At 39.2% G+C, this 25,307-nt stretch overlaps 1 protein-coding gene across 1 annotated transcript; it reads right to left on the bottom strand.

Annotated features, from left to right (window-relative positions):
- Window positions 1–818: 818 nt before the first annotated feature.
- slc18a2 (solute carrier family 18 member 2) lies at window positions 819–25,270 on the bottom strand. Its single transcript, XM_088305594.1, has 17 exons — window positions 24,974–25,270; window positions 23,878–24,029; window positions 23,621–23,799; window positions 16,072–16,420; window positions 14,251–14,309; window positions 14,061–14,144; window positions 11,463–11,555; window positions 10,927–11,016; window positions 10,766–10,809; window positions 10,570–10,630; window positions 10,318–10,413; window positions 8,253–8,331; window positions 6,808–6,859; window positions 6,314–6,377; window positions 6,110–6,229; window positions 5,193–5,326; window positions 819–1,705 (listed from the first exon to the last, which is right to left on the bottom strand). Exons 3-17 carry the CDS (start codon window positions 23,751–23,753, stop codon window positions 1,598–1,600), a joined length of 1,566 nt encoding a protein of 521 aa, XP_088161720.1. The 5' UTR covers window positions 23,754–23,799; window positions 23,878–24,029; window positions 24,974–25,270; the 3' UTR covers window positions 819–1,597.
- Between the last annotated feature and the right edge of the window lie 37 nt (window positions 25,271–25,307).

Genomic DNA, 25,307 nt, shown 5'->3' on the forward strand with positions numbered 1-25,307 from the left:
AATCAGTCCTTTAGGAATTTTAGTTTACTTTGACACAATTCGTAGCCGTTACTTTTATTTGCACTCCACAAACATGCTACATGTAGAAAAAAAAAACGATGCTAAGACTAATAAAAACTAAAATTAAGTATTACAATAATGATAATAATGATAATAACTAACAAACTCACTCTGAAAATTAAGAGCTATGTTCGCACTGCAGGTCAATTCAGTTTTTTTTTTTTTCCTCATTTCCCCAAAATATTTCTACCTCCTCCCACCTTGCTACTATGGCAATATGAGATGATGAAAACACGAGCACCCTCATATATATATTTCTTTGAATACTGTGCCAAGGGACAGCAGACTTTTTTGTGCGTGGGTTGGCGTCACTCAATCGTGCTTCGAGCATGTGTCACATCATGTATACATTACATTCATATTCAAGTCACATTTCTTTTTGTAACGCGAACGAATTTACATAAAAGAAATCGTATTAACAAAAAAAATTGTGCATCATGTCCTGTAACTGGCGAGGCATAGACAAGGGAATGACATTCTTAGAAAAGCCTAAACTGTCAAATGCTGATGGCCGCACATCTATCCATATGATATCTGAAACAAAATGTGGAAAAAAAGATTGCGATTTTCGGAACATCCTCAAATTCCAGCAAACTTTAATATTTATGCGTTTATGTTTTGTACTTTAAATTGTCAAATTTGATTCCCAGTGCTTTGCTTCATATGTTGGTCAAACTTAATTGGATGTTGGGTGGATGCAATTCAGAGCTACTGTACATACCGAGAAATCTACAAAAAAAATAGCATAAAACATCCAGTTTGTCCTCCCTTACCATTTATTTTGTTATTACCCATCACAGTGTTGCATCTTTGTTTCGATATTTGTAAGCAATAAGAGCAACACATTTAGTTTTACAATTCTGCACATTTTTATAAACTAAAAATGGCACAACCACAAGCACATGCGCCAGCCGTCTGAAATAAATAAATGACCTACAGTATGACAATACTAATTATTTTGTTTTCACTTAGTTCCAATATTCTCCTCTGCGCACACAATTATAATTCAAACAGTAACAAATTCAGCACGTGTCGGGTTTGACCCACCACTCAATAGTTTCACTATACTCCCACTTATCAAAATCGGTCATATAACTGTCACTGACACCATCATCCACAATTTTAAGCAATTTAGGCACGAGGGAAAAACATCACATGTAAGTTCAAAATATTGGAAACACAGGACAAAAAAAGGCTTTGCATGACATCAAACAGACATGAATTCGATGACCATTTTGAAACATTTCCTACCACTAAAGTGCTTTTTAAATTAATAAAAAAAAAAAATTTTAAAAAGCGGTCTATAACAAATAAGGCTGTTGGCTCTTACAAGATGTGCTCGCAAACACAGATCAAGATCAACTTTGCTTTGTCTTGGTACAAGCGCTAAGAAGACAATAAATAGAGAAGACTGAACGCAAGATATTCACATGGAAACATCTTGGCAGCGGTGTTTTTTTCTGCGTTCCTTATTTTTATACAACAAAATAGATCCTCTGAACCCTTGTTCATGTTACCCTGCGTGGTTACTTTGCTCTTAGTCATAATCATCATAATCGGGATCCATGTTTTCACCTTGATAGCAATTTCCCTGCGTGGAGTAGGACCTTGTCTTCATCGAACAGTTGGAGTCCATCAAAATTGCCTGAAAGACAATTAGAAAATGTGGATTTTACCATGACAGTAGATGTCTTATTGTATTTATCAGTTCACACACATAAACCGCAACTGCACACACACACGCACGCACGGTAAATCTATATATCCTATGCATCTTGTATGTCCATCCATCCATCCATCCATCTCTGTGATTCCCAACCATGTGAAATAAGTGCTGATTAGGAAACAACGCTGATCAATTTATCTATCTATACATCAATCCATGTACCTCCCCACTTTCTAGGGATCGGCAAAATTCCACGTCTTTTGATCCACTCCTAAAGCCTACAGCGTCACTCACCCGTGTCTCTGAAGGAAGGTCAACCCACGATTGTGACAGTGGACATGATGCTATGGACCGGCCACAATACAGACCAGCCGTTTGGTAAAATCCAGACATTTTGCCCAAATTTCCGATGGCCACCACGCCCCTGACTGCAGGCCTACATTAGATCGCCCCGTTATACTATCATATTTATGTTTAATAAAACCCTTGATTCAAGGCTCTGGGATTAACCGGAAGAGAAATGCTCCTCAAAATTAGTAATTTGGTCCTCAAATGAAATCATTGATGAGCAAAATTACTCATCAAAGAAAAAAGTTATTTCGAGCCTTGAATAGCTACAATACCCAGCGTATCTGAAACATAAAACATTTACATTACCATAAACACCATCTCGAACAGAGGAGCTGACTTATGACGCCACCTATTTCGCCATCCTTTCCTAATCATTTTACCCCAACACACAACAAAAAAAAAACAGTCTCCCTGAGGTCGCTCTACTACCTTTCTAAAATTGAGAGAAATATTTATGAGGGAGTTTCCACCCAACAACAGAAGCTTCTCAAGGCATGTACATGATGATCGTTTTGCATCCCAAAATAATGATACGCTACAAGGAGATGAAGCGTGCCTCCAACTTGGATCTTAAACAGTTGGGTTTTTCCACACCAACTCAGGCTGGTCTGTCATAAGCAAGCCTTGTTACATGAACTGATGAAGCTTTCTTGCTTGAGAGGTGAAATATCTAAGACAATCACATCAGTCTGTTACGATCGATTCAACACCCTGAGAAAGGTTGTCCTATTGTGTTTTTTGCAGACAGTTATTGGATTACCTAATCAAAATTTGACCCTGACCTGTTTTTTCTTTTGTTAAGTGTTAGGCTTCCGGTACAAAAAAAAAAAAAATCAGTGGATCCTATTGGAAGTGAAGCAAAAGGTTTAGTCAACTCTTTGAATAAACCCATACGTGTACAAACTTGACTCATACATTATGTTACGCTGATCAAGCAGTTTTGGACGCCAGCTAGGTGCAAAATTTACAGAAAGTTCTATGTTCACACACTGGATGCACTCACATATTGAGGAGTGAGCACTGGGCAGGACACAGCGATTGCTTGCAACAGTTCATGTGACATATACACAAGCACCTTTTGACAAATGGCGTGGCCAGCTTGTGCTACAAGAAGGACCTGATAAGGACAATTCATTCTTGCACTGGGGCAGTGAAATTGTCATTGGAATGTTTGTTGAAACTCAATGCACAATTCCCGGAAGGAACACTGGGCTGGACTTTCTGGAAGGTATTTGCCAACTTGGATAAGAAATGAGTCTAATTCCCATATTCTCTTCACTTTTGATGCAACTAAACTCATTTGAATCAGTCAACATCTTTTAATAGATTCATGTGATATCAATTCTGTGGAAAGACATTTTTGCTCGAACAATCCTGATAGCAGGCCGTGGCTCCCCCCCTCCAAAAAAAAAGAATGATGTATTGTGCCCTGCAGGATGGGATTGAAATTCTGGCTCAGGTGTTGGAGTGTAAAATATGTTGGGGTCTTGTTGATCAGAGAGGTATGCAACATCCGATTGTGACCAACAGAGGGAGGATTCCAGCATCTGCAGAATTGTGTTCATTCATGAAACTGCAGAGAGTGCTGTGCCATGCCGACCAATTTACACCCCCACCTTCAAATATGGTTCCAACATTTGGGTATGGAGTGAATGGATAAGTTTGCGGATATGAACAGGGGAAATGAGTTTCCCTCTAAGAGTGACTCAACCCGCCCTTTGAGATAAGGATGGGGAGCTTGGCCATCGTGGAGGGATGTACATCTGCTGCTCCTTAAGAGAGCAGAAAAGGAGCTAGTATTTTGGCTTGTCATTTTGGATATCTGCTAGACCTCGCTGGGGTGTTCCAAGCATAATCATGACAGAAGTGACTGGGGCAAACCCTAACCTAAAGACATAATGGTGGGAATATGACTGACAGCAGCTTTATGTCTCTGTCTCCTCCTGACAGGTCAAAAGGGGGTGGCCGGAGACAGGGAGGTCTGTGGCTGGGCATCATTGCGAAGTTGATCAGTGGTTTATCCTGGAAATGAATTAATGGTGACAGAGCGAGATTGGAGATCTAGTTGTTGCGATTAAAGAAGAGACATAACTGTTGCCAAAGTGCATAGTGTAAAGGGTTTCTCTCAAAGCCCCACACTATCGGGACTCGCTGGGCATGAAAATAGGGACTTCAGTGTTAATCTGCAGTGTTGGGGATTAGCAGCATTTTAAATTGTAACATTACTTGATGATCTACATTTCTCATTAGTGTGGTCGTATTGTCACTGTTTTGAACATCAAATATCATTTGAGTGGTAAAGTTCATTTGTGAGTACATAACACGGCTGCGCCCTCAGAAACGACTAGCTCTAAACCTTAAATGCATCTCTTACGTTTGCTGATACAGGAGAGCGTGATGGAAAGCGTGCTGCGGGGGACAATGGAGGAGGCCGAGATATGTACATTCCCCATAGCTTTACATTAACAAATAAGCAACATAGTCATTGAGTAGTCACATAATAGTTGCACATTCTGGTATTAACTATACAACCCCAAAAGGAAGCTTATGTCAACACCGACGCACATTTAACAACACACAATCAAGTATTTGACGAAGTTCATGCAGCAATTGGCAGCCAAATTAGTCATCACAACCCAGTCAGCAAACTTCAACAGCGAACATAGCACGAGCTAGCTATATTTTGTGGGTAGAAAGAGACAAATTGAGAAGAAACTGTACATGTGTGTATGTGTGTTGGAAATTCAAACAGGAAGTAGTTGGAAAAATGTGACACCTGAAGCTGTTAGAGTAAATGTATACAAGTTACCTCATATCTGTAATCGTTCAGTAATGCAAAACAATTGTTCCCCACAATATATTTTGGCTTTGTACAGGTTATTTTATCTACAAAACTGTTGTGGTCTATCTAAATTTATGAATTGGATTGAATAACTAATTAAATCAAGCTATAGCAATGGGTAACTTAATTTAATGTAATGTAGTTTAGCTCGGTCCATTTTCCAAGTTCACAACTTATATGGCAACTATTTTATACTAGCCTTAGTTAATTGGTGAGTGTTCTCATTGAACTAGATGGAATTTCATGGAAATTGTCGTATGTTTGAAATCTTACAATTTTTTCCTCTTGTCCGGGTGGGTTCCTGAGCAAGAGGCAAAGGGGAGCAAATAAAATGTCCACTATTCCAATAATGGTCATCAACCAGGGGAAGCCAATACTTTCAGCAATGGATCCTCCGATAGATGGACCTAAAAGAGAAGACGACGCTTGGTTTAAAGAAACAAGGCACACTACATGACTTTCACTGACTGGTAGTAACTCAGTCTGAAAAGAGTGGATACTAACCAGTTCCTAATCAGTAGCCAATGGAACAAGTATGAGAAAATGTCAGTTTACTGCCCAAGCACTGCCGCGGTGCTCTTGAATAGGGCACCGACGCACCAACTGATCTGGAGCGCTACACTTCTTGTGTCAAAACCTGCTACAGTACTTTGTGCTATTAGACAGGTATAGGATAGGAACAAAATACCTTTTGTGCCTGTTGTATTTCTGCATCAGATATCATTGATGGTGCTTCGGCCACATACCCTCTTTGCATTTTTTAATTTTCTGGGGACTTATTGCATTCCAAAATATCCATTATTTTAGTGTGACACATTTGACACACTGCTATTTTTATCCTACCAGTAAAAGGAACGCAGGAACATGTGCAGATCATCTGGCTACATGCTGCATTTGCTGGACTCTGACACATTACCTAGGTTAGCTCGAAAATGACCAATTCAAATGAGGTGTTGTACCTGGGCCAGTGTCAGTTGGATAATCCCAATAATTTGATTACCCAATGCCATGTTAACATACAAAATGTTATGTAGCCCTTTCACAAATCCATCCTCAGAGAAGAGAATTTCTCTTTTACAGATATCAGCAATTCGTTTTCAATAGCGCTCCAAAATGGAAACAAAACCTTCTGGGCTGGTTCAGTGTCATCTTATTAGAAGTTTCAAGGTTTTGTGTGACTTCCTGCTTACCTAAAGCAAATCCCATGCAAAAAGCCACATCAGCAATGGCGTACACACTTCCATATACCGACACGTGCCGCAAGTCCACCAAGTATCCCATTATAGGCATCATTGAAGAGTCCACCATGCCTGGAACAAACGGTGAACAGGTGGCACATTCAATGTGATGTATGACTGGCAGTATTATTATGGTTTTATATGGGACATACTTACCTATGGCAAACCCAATCCCAAAGTTTGGGAGAATGAGTCCATAGATATTCCTTGCAAATGGAACCTACAATAGGTGGACAGTACACCAGATGACAATATACAAATGATAATAGTAATAATAATAATAATAATAATAGGTGGTTGGAAGCTGGAGCCTATCCCAGTTGACTTTAGACAAAAGGCATACAACACCCTGAACTGGTTGGTCAGAAGGCGAAAAGACTCGCCGAAACATGTCAGGTAACAAAACAACCTAAAACGATATTGTCTGCTATAAATGAATCAGTCAAAATATGGTCGTCAGTCCGTCGCAAGGCACGAATAAAGACTCACTCTCACATTAGCACAATCTCTGAGTAGCAACTGAACCAAGGCTACCTGCACCAAAGTACAACAGATAAACGACATCACCACACTTTGACTAATAATAACAATCAGAAACGACTTTGTTGTCTACTGACAACTACTATTGTAAATAACTCCACTGTACTTACCCCTATTACGCAGATACCAACCACCACCATTCCAATAAGGGCACAAAGCCATCTGTTGGGGGTAGATAGAAACTGATCAGGGAATTATTATGTTGTTGCTTTAGTCTTATTCACTCATGGCTAAAACATTTCTACACGGCATTTCATGATTTTTTTTTTTGGGGGGGGAAGCTTCCAGAATATAAAATATGACTCAAGCGAGGAATGACAGAAAGGGATTTGTGGAATATCCATTGAAGCGATCTGAACAAGAAAGCAAATAAGCTGAGCACCTTTGAACCTGACGAAAATGTCATGTTACTTGAAAGGGCATCCCTACTCAGAAAACTATACAACGCTAAAACGGCTACATATAAATAGAGTCAAAAGTAAAACATCATAGTTGACATGTCTGCTGAAAACACTGAATTAACAGTTTTCAATTAAATGTGACGTTCATCCGGACAAAAGTAGTTTAAGTCAGTCCAAAACAATTTCCTTTTTAAGTTATGTAAGCCTGAATGTGAGGCGTCACAATATCATGCAATTTCACAGCAAATCTCATAAGTTTACAGACGTTTATAGGAAAATCATCACAAACGCGTACCAGCGATGACCAACAGGAAATCCGTAAAGACAAGCACAGAACTAGATTTTAAATTGATTGTGATGTGTTGGCAAAGTAGTAGGCATTTCGAGAACCCTGACTGTTCAGTACACGAACATGTATTGTATAGCTAATTTGACAAGTTGACAAATACAAAAAAAGGATCAACAATAACTTTGAATCAGTGATCCTTTTCAGTTCATTCTCTGCACATGTTTATTTAACTCAGCCCGCAAAACCATTTCAGCATTTACTGCAGAGCTTTTTTTTTTTTATGGTTAGTAATCGACCTGTAAACTTTGACAATATGTTTTTCCTTCTCCCTTCATTACTAAGGCGATGGACTAGTAACAAATGCCAAAACTGATTAAAATGAGATACATCAATACATTAATTGAACTTGAGTACATTTTTTTTCCACACATGGTCACTATAAACACACTCACTACAGTCAGTGATTTAGGAGATGGAAGTCCACATAAATTTCTGTATCTTGTACTAAAAAACAATTACCACAGAGCGTGTAATCGGGATCTTTGGGCTAGTAAATAACATGGTTACAGTCCTTATATAAACAAAGAAGGATTGGGAAACTTGTGAGAATTTAAAATTGTAACAAGAGGAACAATAAACATTTCGTATTTGACACTGAAAACCAAGCTGAAAAACCGTTCCAAGAGGGCACATGTAGTCAACGAGACATTATGACGCACAGTAGCGTCAAGGCTTTTCAATGAGGCCAGGCTCACGAACATTAAAAACACTGAAATCTAATTTTGAAAAGCGGAAACAGATATCGCACCCACCCGAGGGAGCGAAGCAGAGACTAGAGAATAGATAAGGCTTATTTCCCTCCTACCTCCCCATCTTGTGGGCCAGCGTTCCAAAGATGTAGGTTCCAATAAGGTAGGAGATGGATGCGGGTAAGAAAGCGACTCCTAGACAACACACACACACACACACACACACAGTGAAAAAAACAGGCGGTACAAAAGACTAAAGGTGTGGCAAGGCTTTGAAAAATAAGCAGATTTTATCAGTGCTTCATCTTCAAAGCTGCTGTACATCTTCCATTGTCTGTACGTAATGAAGACCTGTGCTTTCCACCTGCCAGCCCATGACACCCTAATATCCTGTTTGTCATTTTATTTTTATCGGACCAAGACTTCATATACAGCGGATTGGAGGAGCAAAACAATAAATATATAAATGAAGTATATAATGTTGCAGATTATTCACCAGTGACTTAATCTTCCCTTCGAGTCAGTACCAGAATACTTAGCAGCAGGTGCCCAAATCGCAACATGTTTAAAATGTAGGACTCCATTGCCGTAGAAATATGCACATACCGTATATTCATCTTGAATGTAAAATGTATGCCTTATTAACCTATCGATTTTCAAGTTGTAAAGCAGCAGCAGCAGCACAACAATCTACTGTTGATGTCAAAACATTTGTGGAGACAACCACAATTACCTTTGTAAGAGAAACACCACAGTGCCGTGAACACATTTTCGACCGAGAAAAAAAAAAATCTAAATTTCTAGTCTTTCACATGAGTCTGTTTTTGCTATTGTCCATTGTCACTATTTCACACTGTCACATTGAACTGTAGATTTACTTTTTGGGATTTTAAATGATTAATGTGAAAATATAAAGAATTTCAGATATGTTTCCATATTAATATGAAAAGAAATATCCTGTCAGGTAAAGGATACTAAGGGAAGCAGTTGGGTTAATACTAGAATAAAACTCAATTATACTGAAAATGTAGCATCCATCCTTCCATCCATTATCTAAACCTCTTTTCTTCACAAGGGTCGTGGGCATGCTGGAGCCTATGCCAGCCGTCTTCGGGCAGTATACAGGGTAAATGTAGCAGAAATTTTAAACTATGGGGGTTTACTAAAATTGTCAAATCATTTGCATTGGATTTTTGTGATTTTGTTATGTCACACACATTGCTCTGCTAACTACAATGTGTTGTAGGAAGTGGTAAATGACACAAAATGTACGATATGGTTTTATTTTCGCGTTATTTGATAAAACGTGTTCACTCCATTGGATCAGCAGAGTTTAAGAACTCAAAGGTCCAAATGACCAGAACATAAAGTACATATTTAGAACACAAATTAGCCTATAAAATATGCATCCTGAATTTGGATAGGAATACAACATGGGAACACTAACCGCTAGCCCAATTAGCAAAACAAAGTAGTGATCGGCGACAAACAGTGTCAACCAAAAGCAACTTACATTTGCTGTCACGAGACAAAGATGGCACTGTTGAATGCATCCAGCATGTTTCACACCCCCCTCCTTTGTCTGGTTGATGGCTTCTTTCACACACCTTTCAAACCACTGGCCATCTTTTCATAGAAATATCGTCATTGCAGCATCCCAAGCAAGTCTAGCCATCATTTTTACTCCCCTCGACAGCAATACTACACACCATATCCACAACTATTCACCAACAAGGTCTGGAGCCTGAGACTTTCTGTTCATGTAGCGATGTGGTTGACAACACAAGTCTCCAGTCAAAATGACAGTACCAACCACACTTCAGGCCAGGTATGCATGAATAAGAACTCATTGCCGTTTTTGGAATTTTCCCTTGAACTAAAATAAATTGCTGAGAAAGGGACTATATTTCTTTACTAGGGCTGTCAAGTTATACAAAGTACATCAATATATATGATACCTATCAGGACTTCTAATTCTATTTTCAAATACATATATAAATAAAGTAAGTAGATCACTTAGACTTGGTTATTTAGCTTATTTATGTAGCTCACACAATGAAAAAGAGTGGGCATTCCTGCTGTATCTGAATGGGGAACTGGCCCAGATAAGTGTTCAAAGTTGACATCCACGTTTATGGGTGTTTATGTTGTGTTAAAGTGCTAAAAAAGAAGGGCGAATACCGAGCTGCCATTTCCTGGCACACATGGTCTCCATCATCCAGATTGGCAGTGTTGGCTCTAGCATGGCAATGGCCATATTGCCAAAACAAATTGCACCTGTGAAGAAGAATGAGGGATAAATGGATAGTTTTTCTTTGAGAAAGTTCTCAACACAACTTGTAGAAGTTCTAAACATTCACAAAAATGACGTGGCAAACGAGTGACATTACATTCAATTTGCTTAAGTCTACTGTCTTGGTTTCATTGTCTTACCAGCTGCAACAACAATGTATGGATCTCTCAAGAGGGTCAACAGTGGCGTTCCCTTCTGACTCTGTCAAAAACAAAACAACCTTTGTAGCTATGTTCAAAGAACAATTTTCAATGTTTCCATTTCTTTTTGGAAACTGAATGAAAAGGTCATTTCATGAGCATTTCTAAGTCAGTGGGTTGAGACGAATCTACTCACCTCTGGTTCTACTTTGGTGGGCTGAAGTATAAAAAGCTGTAAAGCTGTTAAGAAATATTCAATGAAATAATATTAAAGTTAAGTGGTATTATTATACAATTCTTGTGGGAAATAATTTTTGATCTAGTTGTAAGATACAGTATATTGTAAATATTGTGTACCTCCATCAAACAGAGCCAGAAAAGCCAGAATGAGGAAAGGAGCAGTCTTTCCAACAAATTCGTACATGACACTTCCAAATGGAGGTCCAACTGTGAAAGACAAACAGGATTGTCAGATGAATGGATGGCAATCAAACCAATTCAAAATGTTTCGAGATTTTCATTTTTTATTTTATTCATATTTTTTTTAAGTCAAGTAAGGTTACTTGTTAAAAATCAATATGTGCCACAAAAAAATTATTTCCAAGACTACTACTTGATGTAACGTATATTACAGGCACAAAAGTATACAGTATATCTTGCAGCTATTGAGGTAATAGCAATGACCAATTCTATGCCTCCAACATTGTGGCAACAGATTGTGGAAAATATTTTTTTCCCTTACAAATACAGGCCAAAATTCACATCGGGGAAAAAAAGCAGAAACAAGAAACTAAAAAATATTTTATCCTGCTTTCAGCTCTTGTTGGTGTAATGGCCACATATCCTGATACTTTTAGTCTATACAGTGTAATGAGTTTCAAATAGTTGCCTACCTAAAACTCCCATTGCCAGACCCCCAAGGGCAATCCCTATCGCATGGCCCCTCTCTTCATCATCGGTGTACACACTTGCAAGCATTCCCATCCCTGGAAATATAGACATACACATTGAAGTATATCATGTACTTACTGGGACCAACAAGGTCACATTACTCCTATAAATCAATTTCTTAACCTAAATATACACTGAGAAGTTTCTGAAAATACTGTTTGAGTAGGAGAAGAAGGACAAGAACTTGGTATACAAATAACCATGTCTTCAGATGTTTACTCCTTTTGCACAGAGGTGAGTCAGCCATCCAGAGATAATTGGATTCCCGAACATCACCTCCTCGAACAAGGCACAAACCACATGTCTTGTTGTAGGGATATGGTTGTAACACTTTTTTGCTTCAGCACCTTTAACTCAAGATATCAAAGTCTCATACAAAGTACGGTACCCACATTTATTTACGCTAAATGGCACCAAACCTCTGCAGGAATATTGCACTCCTTTATGTAAAACACCTGGGGTAAAACGCAACAATTAGAAAAAACAAAACAAAACAAAAAAAAGCCACACCATGTGATATTCTTCACGAGATGTTTATAAGGGGGAGAGCAGGAAGTCATTGGGTGATTTGGTGGAGAATGCGCCTGGAACGCTCCAGATGTCAATGACATACCTGGCACAACACATAAAGCATGACTCACTAGACCCCTCATGATGAATAAAAGACTGGACCTTGTTTTCACTTGTGTGGACGCGGGTCACTGGGCCCGCCCCCAGAGCCAGGCCTGCATGGGGGGCTCGTTGGTGAGCGCCTGGTGCCCAGGCCTGCCCCCATGTGGCCTGGCCGGCTCAGCGCAAAAAGACAAAGTGGGCTGGTCGATAAACCGAAAATTTACCGTTACCGAAATTTATTACAATAACCTACATCATTTTGCCCATATCGGTAAATTCTGTGTTTAAAAAAAAGAAGGGAAAAGTCTTTTCTGTCTGCGGCTATGTTCATGCCCCTTTAATACGACTACAGCGCGTGTAGTCACGTGACTCCATCCATTTGAACAAGAAAGAAAACTGACGACGAAGTTGTTCGTGTTGCGCTTGTCCCGAAAAGACATCTGTCGTTTGGAAATGTTTTGGGTTCCATAAAGACGATGTTTGAGCAAAAGAACACGAACAACAAAGTGCGTCGTAAGCACCCAAAAGAGCGCGTCCAACCTTTTCTTTTTCACCACCTACAACACAATCTTGCTGTTGACCTGGAACTTGTGCTAAAAGCTCAAAATGAGAAGCAAGGTTCGACAAGTGACAACAGCCCATAACGGAGGCGACACCATACGAGAGAACGTCTAAGAGGTGGAGGCGATAGCCTAGCACATAGCTTTAGATAGAGCCCCTCAAGCTACAGTGGAGCGCACAGGATTTAAACACCTCATAAAAGAAGCCGACAAGAGGTACAAAAATATTTTTCGCAAACCATACTTCCTAATATGGACAACATCGGGACGGGAGCTTAGACTTGTCAAGTATTTTGCATCCTCATCCGACTAGTGGTCGAGTCGCAACATGGATCCCTGTTTGAGCCTGACTGTGCACACAGACGACAAGTGGCGACTGCGCACCGGAGCACTCGAGACGGAACATTTTCCTGATGATACACACTTGTTTATTTGGCTTGCATTGACATTTTTTTTCATTTCATTTAGCATTTTGTTTACAGGATTAGTGCCTTTACACATGGCATTATTTATATTGTTTACAAGAGACCTTTACACAAATCTAGGCCTTTGCAAATGGCATTACAGCATCTTGGCGCAATCTATTTGCGGAAAAAGATTTTGCAAGAGGTACTCCTTTTCTCCTGTTCTTTGGGACATTGTTCAAGTCATGCAAAGCAAGCTATTTGGAATGTTTAAACAAATTATTTTTGTACCTTCATTTTTCATTGAAAGTAATGTGTACCAGTTGGTCAATTAAAAAAAGCAGTTAATATGCATTTCCTGCATTTATTTTGATTTTAGTTGACGGGGGGGGATTTATCGTACCATATGAATGGTTCGTCATCTTATAATAAAATTGATGGACAGATTTAAAATGAGTAGTTAAAGAACATAGTTTGTTCAGTAATTGTTCATCTATAAATAAAAGCAAAAAAAATACCTTTTTGCAATATCTCATCATTATTAAAAAAGTGAAAATTCTTTGGGCAAGAAACGTCAAGTAAACGATGACGAGATGTTTAAGCAGGCCAGAAACAAAGGAAGAAACATCAGGCTGGATCTGGAATGATCACCAATCAATATAATAGCATGTTGATCATAATGAGTGAGAAACAGAAAATAGACATAACTCACTCAATTAAGTCATCGCCCCCATTTTCAACTTCTTCATCATTATTATTATTCTTTGCTGATTGGTTGGAAGAAAGCAGACAATTCTAATTGCCTACTATCCACATGGCTTTCATTTAGACTAAAGATTGGGCTGAAAATGGCTCATTGTCCAATAAAGCAGCATTGCAGAAATTGTATATTTCATGCAAGGTATTGCATAAGAATGAATGGATGACTGGATATAAGAGCCATACGGTAAGATTGAGTTCTTACCGGCAACAGATGAGCAGGAGGAGCCCACACCTTGAAGTGATCTGGCCAGAAACAGCAGAGCGTAGCTCGATGAGAAGGCGAACACTTCACAACAATAAGAATAAAATAAATATGGACAAGGACAGATCAGGCAAGAAGCAGGCACTTTATTTTCTTTCAATTAATATATGACGTATGTAGTGCAACTTACTAATTGTAGAGATGAACATGATACAGAAGCCAATGAATATGGGGAGCTGGTATCCAACCCTAAGGGCATAACAAGAGCCAGTCACTTCAAAATATGTTTCCATGTTACTACTACTACCATTGCCAAAAGATAATGAGAAATTTTCTCCACATTTTGCCAATTGTCGCCTTGGCCAAACAGGGGTCTATAATACTAATAATATTAATAATAATTCTTTTTACACATGATAGCGTCTTATTTGAAAGCAAAGCCCAACGATCGAAGCTTTATATTCAGGGGACACAAACGATTTGCCTGACTTGCCTTCTGTTGTCCTTTGTCAGGAGGGAAGGTGACTCGGCACAGGTAATCGTGCTGTTCTTGGTCTCACTTACACCCTATCTGAGAGTGCAGCTGACACACTAAATACTACCTTGGAGGTGCATGCCAATAATGTTAGCGCACTCAGACAGACACAATATGACGTGAATCTTGCTATGATGAATGATTATGGAGTTGGAAGAGCCACGGATGCTTCACACCTCTCAGAATGTGCTGACATTACTGCGCCAGCATGGTCGCATTTATGAAAATTTGAATTTGCTTATCATTATGAGGATACACGGCTTGAATAATGGATGGATGGATAATGTTGATTTATTACTTGTACATTCCGTCCCACCCATTGTGTAGCTAGCTATTCATGTGTGAAAACAAGCTAGTGCTTTACCCACACTGACTGTATGTAAATGCATATTATCAGGAATTCCGCTCAGTTTGACTGAGAAAGAGGAAATTTCAAGCTTGCATGATATAAAACAGATTCAGCAACATATTAAACCTTTTCATGCCCCTTCCACAACAGCAATACATCACTGCTCATAGTATGTCGTAAATATAGCGTTAGATAAGACCAAAAATGTCATTCTGTTTTCACTCTTGGACAGCTTTTCAAACCCGAGAGAAAGCCTGTCATTCTCAATTCTGTCCCTTGGCATCCCGTATCAAATGAAATAATGTTTTTATCTTTTTTTTTTTTTTACATATTTGTGCACCATTGTGCTCTTGAACGTGCACACAATGTTGTATCAAAATATAATAAAACAATTACCATTGTCATTCATAGAATATATACTTTTGTCACTCGGTAAATGCCCATTACCCCTAAAGCAGTAGTTCTTAACCTAGGTGCTGAAGTCCCTTCATGGAACCCTTTGTAATTGGAAAAGTTGTGAATTTTTTTTTAAATATAACACACAGTAATTTATTTTATAAAGTGTACAAAATTAACCATGCATCAGTTGAACCCCAAATTAAAATGCATTCACGCATTTTCTGACCCGCTTATCAAAGTTAAAAAAGAATAAAAAATACATAACTTCACACCATTAAAACAAAAACACAACTCAATGAATATTTATTGTCTATAGAAATTTAGAAAGTTTCGAAATCCACAGCATCTTGGTAAGTTCCACTCATATATTTGTAACAAAGTCTTAGTTTTCTTCAGTTTGAGTAAAAAAAAAAAAAGATCACTTGCAACGTCAGAATGTTTTAAAATATTGTAACAAACGGTGTCAAGTAATTCCCGCTATATTGCAGTTCACGCTTCCTGCAATATCTTAAATGTTATTAGAATTGTTCCCATTTTTTATACTGTTTTTACAGTATTTTGTGTTATCTATTGCGCATGCTCTCTCTCTACAGTACATGATTATGTGTGCTTATATTGATTTAAAATTTGTTTAAAGACCTTTAAATAAGATAGGAGCCATAACTGCCATAATAAATAAAATAAATAAATGCATTGAGGCCAAATCCAAAAAAAAGCAAAAACCTGACCTGTTGGTGAGTGGCCCTATGAAGGGGTTGGTCAGCAGCTGTACGGTGGCTTTGGAGGCAAACAATAACCCCACTTTGACATTCTCGTTAATGAGCTTGTTGGACGAGTGCGGGCAGTCGGAGGAGTTGAGCGACGGCTGAGCGGCGGCTGTCGTAGCGGCGGATGTTGGCGGGGCCACGCCAGTTGACCCGACCGTGGCGTTGGAGCCTGACAACCTCACAGTGTTGTCATATAAGGACACAATCCTGTCGAAGGCTCCTGGAGGATTCTGCTGCTGTGGTAAGGTGTTGTTCAACACGCCATCTGTTGATTCATCCAGGCTGTATAGGTAGCTCGGAATGATGGGCACTGTTGGGCATAAAGAGGCATCAGATACTGACGAGATCAAATCTGACATGACCACTGAATGATGCATTGGGTAAGAGGCTATCTTGGATGACATTACGATATATAGCAAAAAAAAAAAGAAAAAGCTGCTTTGTTTGCTCAGGTCAGTACTCCAAACGTCACACTAGGATATTAGATGTGTTCCACAGTTTATATAGTCTATGTGCAGCACCATTTACCAGAAAACAGCAGAACAAAGACAGTTTCATGTTGGGTCAAAAGCCAAAGAATAAAAACACATCTTCAAACAAGTTTAGAAAGTGGATAGAGATGGGGCCCGCCTAACATTTCATGGAAGGACATTCCAGAGGGCAGGGTGAGCAACAGAAAAGGATCAATCCCTTCTGAGGCTCCGCTTAGTCCTCGGCGCCTCCAGTAGCATTTGGTGCGCAGACCTGAAGCACAAAGCAGGTGTGTAGGGGTGAAGAAACTCAGATAGGTATGTTGGGGCGAGGCCATTTAAAGATTTAAAGACAAATAGAAGACAAATATTCAGATTTGGAAAAGCATGGAATTCTGGACCAAACTGATATATTAATCCTGACAGCAAGTTAAAGTCACAAAAGTAACAATCAGGCTTGAGTTTAATTTTTCTTATAGGTATTTAGTGTTTTAAGCAATCCCTAACGCCATTCGCCTGTCTGTGTACAACTGAAGAAAACAGCTAGCAGGGGAGAGTAGCACAGAATGGACAGTACAGAGCGCCGACTGTGACACAGTTTTTAAGAAACAAGAATCTGATTTGACAGATCTCAGTGTTCACTTTAACGCAGTTTCCTTGAACCAACAGCACAGAGCATTTATCGGACATGAACTTAATAATCAAGAGACACACTCGTAAGTAAACTATCACATTTTATGTTATCATCAATCATTTCTGAGAAAAAAAAAATCTAACCTATGGGTAATAGGTTTGAGAACCCTTACAGAATATACATTCCACAATAGCCTCGATTATGAATGCCAATAAAACGAGCAATCAAAAATTGTGTAACACGTCAGGAGTAAAATCCAAAAACTATGAACAAGAATAATGGAATCATGCAGAAAAAACAGTACAGAGCACTGCTGATTTCGAGAGATAAGAAAAAGAATAACTTCAACTTCTTAGTTGAACCCATTGTGGGCTTTTCAGGTTGGACTGACAGGGAGGCTTTGCTGTCCGAAGTCAAGATTAAGAAATCACATATTTTATAACCAATTACCAGTGAGCACAGTGAGAATTTTGACTACCAGTCATTACAAAGTGTTGAAAACCCACCAAATAAAAAGATAAGCCCTCAACCATCAGTAAGACGCTGACGGAGAATAAGATGGGATGATGATGCCTACTTGCATCACTTGAGTGAAATTATAATTTTACGGTCTTGAATTACAGTGCGTTCACGTTAACCGATCATTGGGTGATAATTTACCTGAGAGGGAAGACTCAGTTTTACAATTATTCAAAAAATACTTGAAGGTACTGTTTCATTACGCCGTAGATTTAGAGCTATTGATACAAAAATGCTATTTAATGCTGTTATTTACTGTTTTTGTTCATTAACTATTAATTTTTATCTTCAAGGTATGATTTAATAGTACTTTACAATTACTAAACACAGCAATATACTGTTGTACAGTCACTGTAAATAAACAGCAGTTCCTTCGTGTCCATCCTTCCTGACACCGACCAGAATGCAAGCAATAAAGTTCCTTGCAAATAGTAAACAAAAATCACTCTCTTGTGGAGAACTCACCAACTCAGATCGAGTTTGGCCAGAATGCTGATTGACGCATACACGACGCACATACAGAAGGACACGAAACACACGCACAGAAAAAAATAAAGAGATGACCCTTGTTTCTTCGGTTGCCTGTTCATTTTAAATGCCTCATATAAGTAAAGGTAAATTTGTTTGGAGCAATATATTAACAAAAACAGCTAATAAGTGTTTCATTTAAGGGTTGATACCGAGAGAACAACCAAAGTCACTTTAGAAGTTGTGTGCATACATAGCTATCCGGACAGCAAAAGATGTTCAATAAACATTGAATTAGGGTTCAGAAGTTTGATTTTTGGTTACAGTTGAAGATTAATGGTCAATCAATGTTGATCCGACAACAATTTGACATAATTGAATTTTGTGATTGAAGTTGAATCGACATTGTATTCTGGTTGAATTAAAACATTTTGAAGGTAAATGTTTAACTAATGTTGACTATGTTATTTACAATTGCCCTTCTCTTACTTCTCCTTCAGCGGGGTGGGGGGCATATTGGGGGATGGCGTGTAATATCTCATGTCTTTTTTTCCAAGAGCAAAATGCATATATACATACGTACATATGCATGCACTATAGAAGCCGCTTATGCTCACGAGAGTTGCTTGGGTGCTGCATCTTATCCAAGCTGTCTTCAGACAGTAGGCAGGGTACACCCTGGACTAGCCAATCGCAGGGCACACAGACCAACAACCATACGCACTCACACTTGGGGGGAAATTTAATGTTCAATTAACCTACCACGCATGTCTTTAGAATGTGGAAGGAAACCGGAGTACCCGGAGAAAACCCATGAAGGAACGGGGGGAACATGCAAACTGCACACAGGAATCCGGAATCGGACCCTGCACCTCTGCACTGTGAGGCCATTGTGTTAACCGGTCGTCCACCGTTCCACCATTAACTTTTCTGATTTAATTATTTTGTCCTGAACGCAAAACTTTCATTTCCAAGTCATTTTCGTGCAGGGGTATAACTCTAAAATGGTCCAAAAAAGAGCATCTTTTATACAATAAAATACAATACAAGTTTATTTTACGTGGATATTTGTATCACCAGCAAAGTCCTCCACTTTCACATTATCAATTGGAAGGCTCGCATACTGTACTTAAAGCAGTGGCGGGCCGTGCATTTCACACGTAGGCCTTCAGTGAATTCGTACTTAGTCCGACTTGAATAAATGCCCCTCATATTGCCACCATTTATAACACCACAGCTGGAGAAATAATATACAAAGAGCCTTATATACTACTGAGTGTTGGAAACCTAGCTTCTCTTGAAAGGTCTGTCTTGAAAATTGCCTTGCAAGTGTATCTGCCGTTAAATCCACACTTTTCCCCCCTTCAGCCATTGTGGTTTAAAAAAAGCAAGAATATATTTTAGATTTTTGAACGGTCACCAGTTACCACTTCCTGGTGTGTTGATTCCGCATAGCGGTGCCCCCTCACGGGTGAGTATCCAATCACAAAATGCGTTTATCATGTTCAACACAAGGCCAATGAGAAGGCTCACTGTAACCAAGTCGTGATCTGATTGGCTATTGCAACTGTCTATCAACTGTAAACACCCCTCACACACAGAATAGACGCCTGCACGATTGCATTTAAAAGCCTCGGACGATTCGTGCGGGCTACTGGTATTATGAAATCTGTCTGGCAATATGACCTAGCTGAATTATGATTGGATAAAAACTAACCTTAAAAAAAAAAAAAATCATCTTTAGGATATAATATGACATCAATGTGAAGAATATGATTAGGATTTCTTGATTATGTTAGGCCAACAGAGAAGGCCTTGACAGTCCGCCACTGACTTCATGTATTGTTAAGCATAATGTGCCGATAGAGGTGTGTTGGACTTCCTGCAGAAAACTTGATTGTGTGTCGTATAACTGTGACGTGAAGTAACACCAGCAACCCGCGGAGGACAGTAGGTAGGTGTTTACTCTGCCAAAAATGTAACAGAAGAAGAAGAAGAAGAAGCAGCAGCAGCGGCGGCAGAAGCACTGGTGCACGGATATGAACTCTTCTGCAATTGCGCATTTCTTCACACGGAAACACTGTCAGTTTCTCTCTGCTCTGCCTGCTTTCAGTACGTTTCTGAAAAATTATCTTTTTAACCGTATTATATTGTGCTGATGTTTGATTTAACTTTTCAGACAGCAATGAGGTGGTTAACTTTAGTTTCGCTCATGAGCGTAAAGTGGGCATTCCGAGGCATGCGAGTGCATCGGACGTGAGTCTCACTTATGTAGTTTACGCTGATATTGTTCTGTATAGGATGGATTGGTGTTCTGCCGTTCAAAGAATAAAATGTTTACAGCTATATGGAGTGTTATTCTTGCAGTCACATTGGATTTAGTCGATTTAAATCTTACAAAAATCAAACATTTCAGATGACCAAAATATGACTAAAATTAAACTGCATCTTATTTGAAACAGTACTATAATCAAATAAATGTAAGCCCAAAATCTACAAACAGAATAGAGATGCTGGCGTTGCCTGAAAGTATTCCGATCTTTGAATATTAAACATGTTTTCTCGGGTAGCTTTTTCATATATTCGGGGAAGTGAGAAAAATCATTTTGGACAAGCTAATAAAACTTAACTTTTTGTAGTAACCCAATATTTTGAAGTATTTTAAAAAGTTGTATATTAATATAAAATGTATATGTAAATTCATTCCTAGATATTGGTTGAATCCATGTTTCCTTAACATTGCATGTAGATTGTGGTTTAGATGGTGGCCGAATCAACATTTATATTGTGTGATTACATGGTTGAAAAGCAAATGTAGGCTCAACATTTTATCAACATTGCGTTTTCTGTATAATTTCTACTTTAGGTCTCAACATAGAGTCAGTACTTGAGACCGCCATATTTTTCTATCTAGGTATGGACTATACTGAAAATAGTTTTTCTTTATAATGTACAAGAAATATAAAAAAATTTGGCAATCTCTTAAGTTTTTGCGATGATTGTACGTAGGTTCGAAACTTGACAGGCGAGTGACAATGAGCAAACAATAACTGCCACATCTAACAAATGACTCGACACCCTTCGCCACGCCAATTTGTATCATAAAATTAGCACTTAAACTTAATTCAAACAGGCTGCATGCTGGCTAATAACTGAAACAGAAACGCGGGGCAGCTACATGGAATATTGCAATATAGGGTAAAAAGAACAAAGGCTTAGATGTTGCATTTGTGAAGTAAATTCCAATCATTTCATTACATAACTGACATTTCCAGCATATTCAAGAAGCGCTGGAGTTTCACAGCAAGTTTCGTTCGTTTTGCCTTGTGCTTTTATTGACAGGAAACTCGGGCGAGACATTAACGAGAAATGACATGCAGCATCATTGGCAGCCAGACTTAAACCAGGGATGTTCAGTTCAGCACCCTCAACCCCCGAGGCCACGACAGGGCCAGGAAAAACAAGTTTATTTAGGGTAAGAGGAAAGGGTGGTAATGCAGCACTTGCACAAGACCAGAACAGACAACATAGGCAGAAGATCCCTTATTGGAAAATAAAAAGATATACCGTATGTGATATACTGTATGTGTGCATTCGGAGCAAGATGTCTCAGAGTAACATAAAGCCTCCTGTAAAAATACCTTCTTCCGAGAGAAAGTGGGTTCTTGTTAGAATTGGGATCAAAACAACAACCACTATGCTGACACTGGACACTAAAGCTAAAAACACATTCTTTTGAAATTTTGCTGTTTGAGGAAAAAAAAATAGTAAAAAAAAAAATCCTACCTAATAGTTTCCTCACCGTACAATAAGATTAGAAGATACAATATTTTTGTTGTCATAAATGCATTTCACACATATTTGACCAGGAGTGAACATCATGCCATGGCGATTGGAGCAGAAGGTGTCTCGTGTGCAGGGCACCACCAGTGAGAACCTATGGTAGCACGAAAAATCGAACCCTCAGTTGCAGGCTGCATTCTTAGTCAACAGATTCACTAATAATAATTCATGTTGATTTTTATCCATCCCTCGTCTATCGTGCGTCCATGCTGACTTGGGGAGAGAGGCAGGCAGTAACGAAGCTGGTTTCTTGTCAGTTACATCTCTTGCAGGGCAAAGGCAAAAAGGCTTTCACTCTCACATATATGAAGAATGTTAGACTCTAATATTCATTATTTTGGACATGTGGGGATGAAGCTGCACCACCCAGACAAAACACACAGCACAGGAAAGACCATGCAACCTGCTAGAGGCGGGCCGTGCATTTCACACCAAGGCCTTCAGTGAATTCCTACTTGAATAAATACCACTCATAATACCATCATTTATGACACGACGGGTGGAGGAAATAATATAAAGACACACACCTTACACACTACTGAGTGTTGGACCACCTTGGGTCACGAGAGCAAGCTTCTCTTGAAAGGTCCGTCTTGAAAATGGCCTTGCAAGTATAAGTGCAATCTAATCTGCACTTCCCCCGCCTCCAGCCATTGTGGGTTAAAAAAGCAAGAATATATTTTAGATTTTCGAACAGTCGACGAGTAAGAATGCCTGGCCTGGCCCTGACCTCTCACAAAAAAAAGCAAATCACAAAACAGGTTCGCACCTTTAATGTGAAACCTCCGAAAAGGGACACTGCCACCAACTCGTGATCAGATTGGCTATCGCAACTGTCTATCAACTCTAAGCTCCCGTTCACTCACACGGCACAGAAGCCCACAGGGAAGACTCTGAAGGCAAGAAAAGAAAGTGCCGCTGGTATAATGAAATCTGCCTGGTAACACAAGCTAGCTGAATTCTGATTGGACAAAAACACTTAAAAATACAATATATGACATGTGAATTATATATATATATATATATATATATATATATATATATATTTCTATTTGTCTAGCAACACACTTGACCATTTTGCTCATACGAGAACGTAAATAGCCAGCAAAGTGCACATTCACAAATGAAGCATTTGTTTTTTTGTATACACACACACACACACCCCCACCCCCACGCAGCCACAACTAGTATGACACCGCCAAATTAAAACGCCAGCATTATTATTATTTCAAATCTTAGTGGTCACAATATGCATTCATGTCAAATATTTTGTTTGTAGAACATTATATGAAGAAAATGATCACTGATTTGAAACTGAGCTCCTTTGAAAATATATTTACGTATGTAAAATGTCCTTTTGATAACCTTTGCACTTTGCAGTTGACTTTATTAGGAATGATAATGTCATTCTGTGTGATAACGAACCATACCATTTGAAAGCATCGAAGCCTGTTGAGCCCTGGGGCAGTTGAGCCACCTGTTGCGTCGAATAAAATAATTCAATAAAAAAAACAAACACGTTTCCAAAAAGTAAAGCTGGGTAAGTGTAAGGCGTGTGAGAAATGTTTGCACCTACCGACCACAGTGAGCAGCATGTTATCCAACAACAGAGCCACAAAAACAATGAAGAGAATAAGTTTCCTCGACTGCCTTTCCTCTCTGAGCCAGTTGAGTAAATTAAATTGGCGGAACGCGTCCAGTCTCCCCATGGTGTTAATTCCGTAAAATAGCGGGACGAGTAGATGATAAGTGTTCCTGTGTAGAGAGACAAGTGTTAAAAGCACTGTGGCGGAGCACAGTGGCAAAGAGTGAACCTGTTGGGTCCCATTTTACCTCGGATGCACAGAGGTCAGCAGCAGCAGCAGCCTTACAGGAGCGTGCAGCGGCTGAAGCGCTGTCTCTTTCTACTAGCTGCTGACGTCATACTGAATGCTACGTGAAGGCTCCAATTAGACACGACAATACACAGACACACGGACAGACCACTACAAAGTAATCATTAAACTGTTGGGATCTGGGGTGGGAATTGTCTATTATTCAAAAATAGAACTGAGACTCGTGGAAATTTGCTTGGAAATCCTCATTTTAAGTACACATTTTTTGGAAGGGTTATTGTAATTGGCAAAGACTCGTTTCATTTTTTATTGCATTTTGCACGGGAACCTGACCGGGTAACTAAATTAATTGGGCTAAGCACCGTGTATTCGCCTCTATTTTCTCCATGAACAGTTTATTAAATCCATACATTCCAATAGAATAACGCCCACAAAATGTGCCTGAATGTCGCGGTCAATGGACATCAATCGCTCGTTTCAAATTAGGCTGGTTCCGAGTGGACTTCCCGTAGTAGTCGCTAGATGGAACCGGTAAATAAGTTTCAACAGTCCAGAGGATTTGGGGCATTCCATTCCACAAAACTACTTTTAGTGACAGAATGGAAGAGAAAGCGCTTCCCTTTTTGATTGCATGTATACACTTTGTTGTTGTGGAGTTTCTGAAGTGCCCGCACACACATCAAGCGTAAACTTTAACAACCATTTTTAAGCCCATTTTAGAAAACGTCTTACTTGGACAAACCATTTTGCACTTTTGACCCCACCACTGTTACAATGGGGCCCCACGCCTAGTTTAGTAACCCATGACTTGAGGAGTTAGGCTGGGTGAAGATCTCAACAGCTTTGTCTTGGTCAAATTACTTGGAAGGGTTTGCTTACTATTGGTGAAATTGTCGCTATTCCTACCTGGAAATATGTGATATCATGGTTAAATAATGTGCTATTTTTCAGTTTCATGTCGAAATCGCAGAGTCTGTTTCTCAACCAAACTTGGTGTTGACCACACATGACTCACAAGCAGAAATTGAACAGGTTTACCATTTATGATCGTCAGCCCTGGCCATTTTCCGAGCAAATTTGGGAGGGAAAATTACCTTGAATTGGGTATAACAATCTGCATGTAACCAACTTGTAAGGCGTCACATCTACGCAGTACAAGAATCGACTAGGAAGTGACGAAAAGCCAGGGACGCCCACTAATCACACAACGAGGCACACTTGTGGAAGAGTCAAATGAACTGATTGTCTGGCACAGAAAGGGAAACCAACAGGTGAAAGTAACAAGACAAGTTCCCTGATCAGCCTTTTGCTCAAAGAAAGTGTACACTGATCATTATAAAAAAAGAAAAAAAAGATGCTGACATTTCTCTAAAGCAGGGGTCTTCAACCCTGTTCCTCAAGAGCCAGTGTCCTGCTAGTTTTCATGAT

This window comes from Idiotropiscis lumnitzeri, chromosome 9, assembly GCF_059441095.1.
Source record: "Idiotropiscis lumnitzeri isolate Australia: NSW breed Sydney's pygmy pipehorse chromosome 9, RoL_Ilum_1.0, whole genome shotgun sequence".
NCBI lineage: Eukaryota > Metazoa > Chordata > Actinopteri > Syngnathiformes > Syngnathidae > Idiotropiscis > Idiotropiscis lumnitzeri.

Coding starts and splice junctions, on each gene's coding strand:
- slc18a2 (XM_088305594.1), bottom strand. CDS start 23,753: ATGGGGAGACTGGACGCGTTCCGCCAATTTAATTTACTCAACTGGCTC. Junction 14,145..14,250: donor CATGTTCATCTCTACAATTA/GTAAGTTGCACT, acceptor ATTGTTGTGAAG/TGTTCGCCTTCTCATCGAGC. Junction 10,810..10,926: donor TCTGGCTCTGTTTGATGGAG/GTACACAATATT, acceptor ATTTCTTAACAG/CTTTACAGCTTTTTATACTT.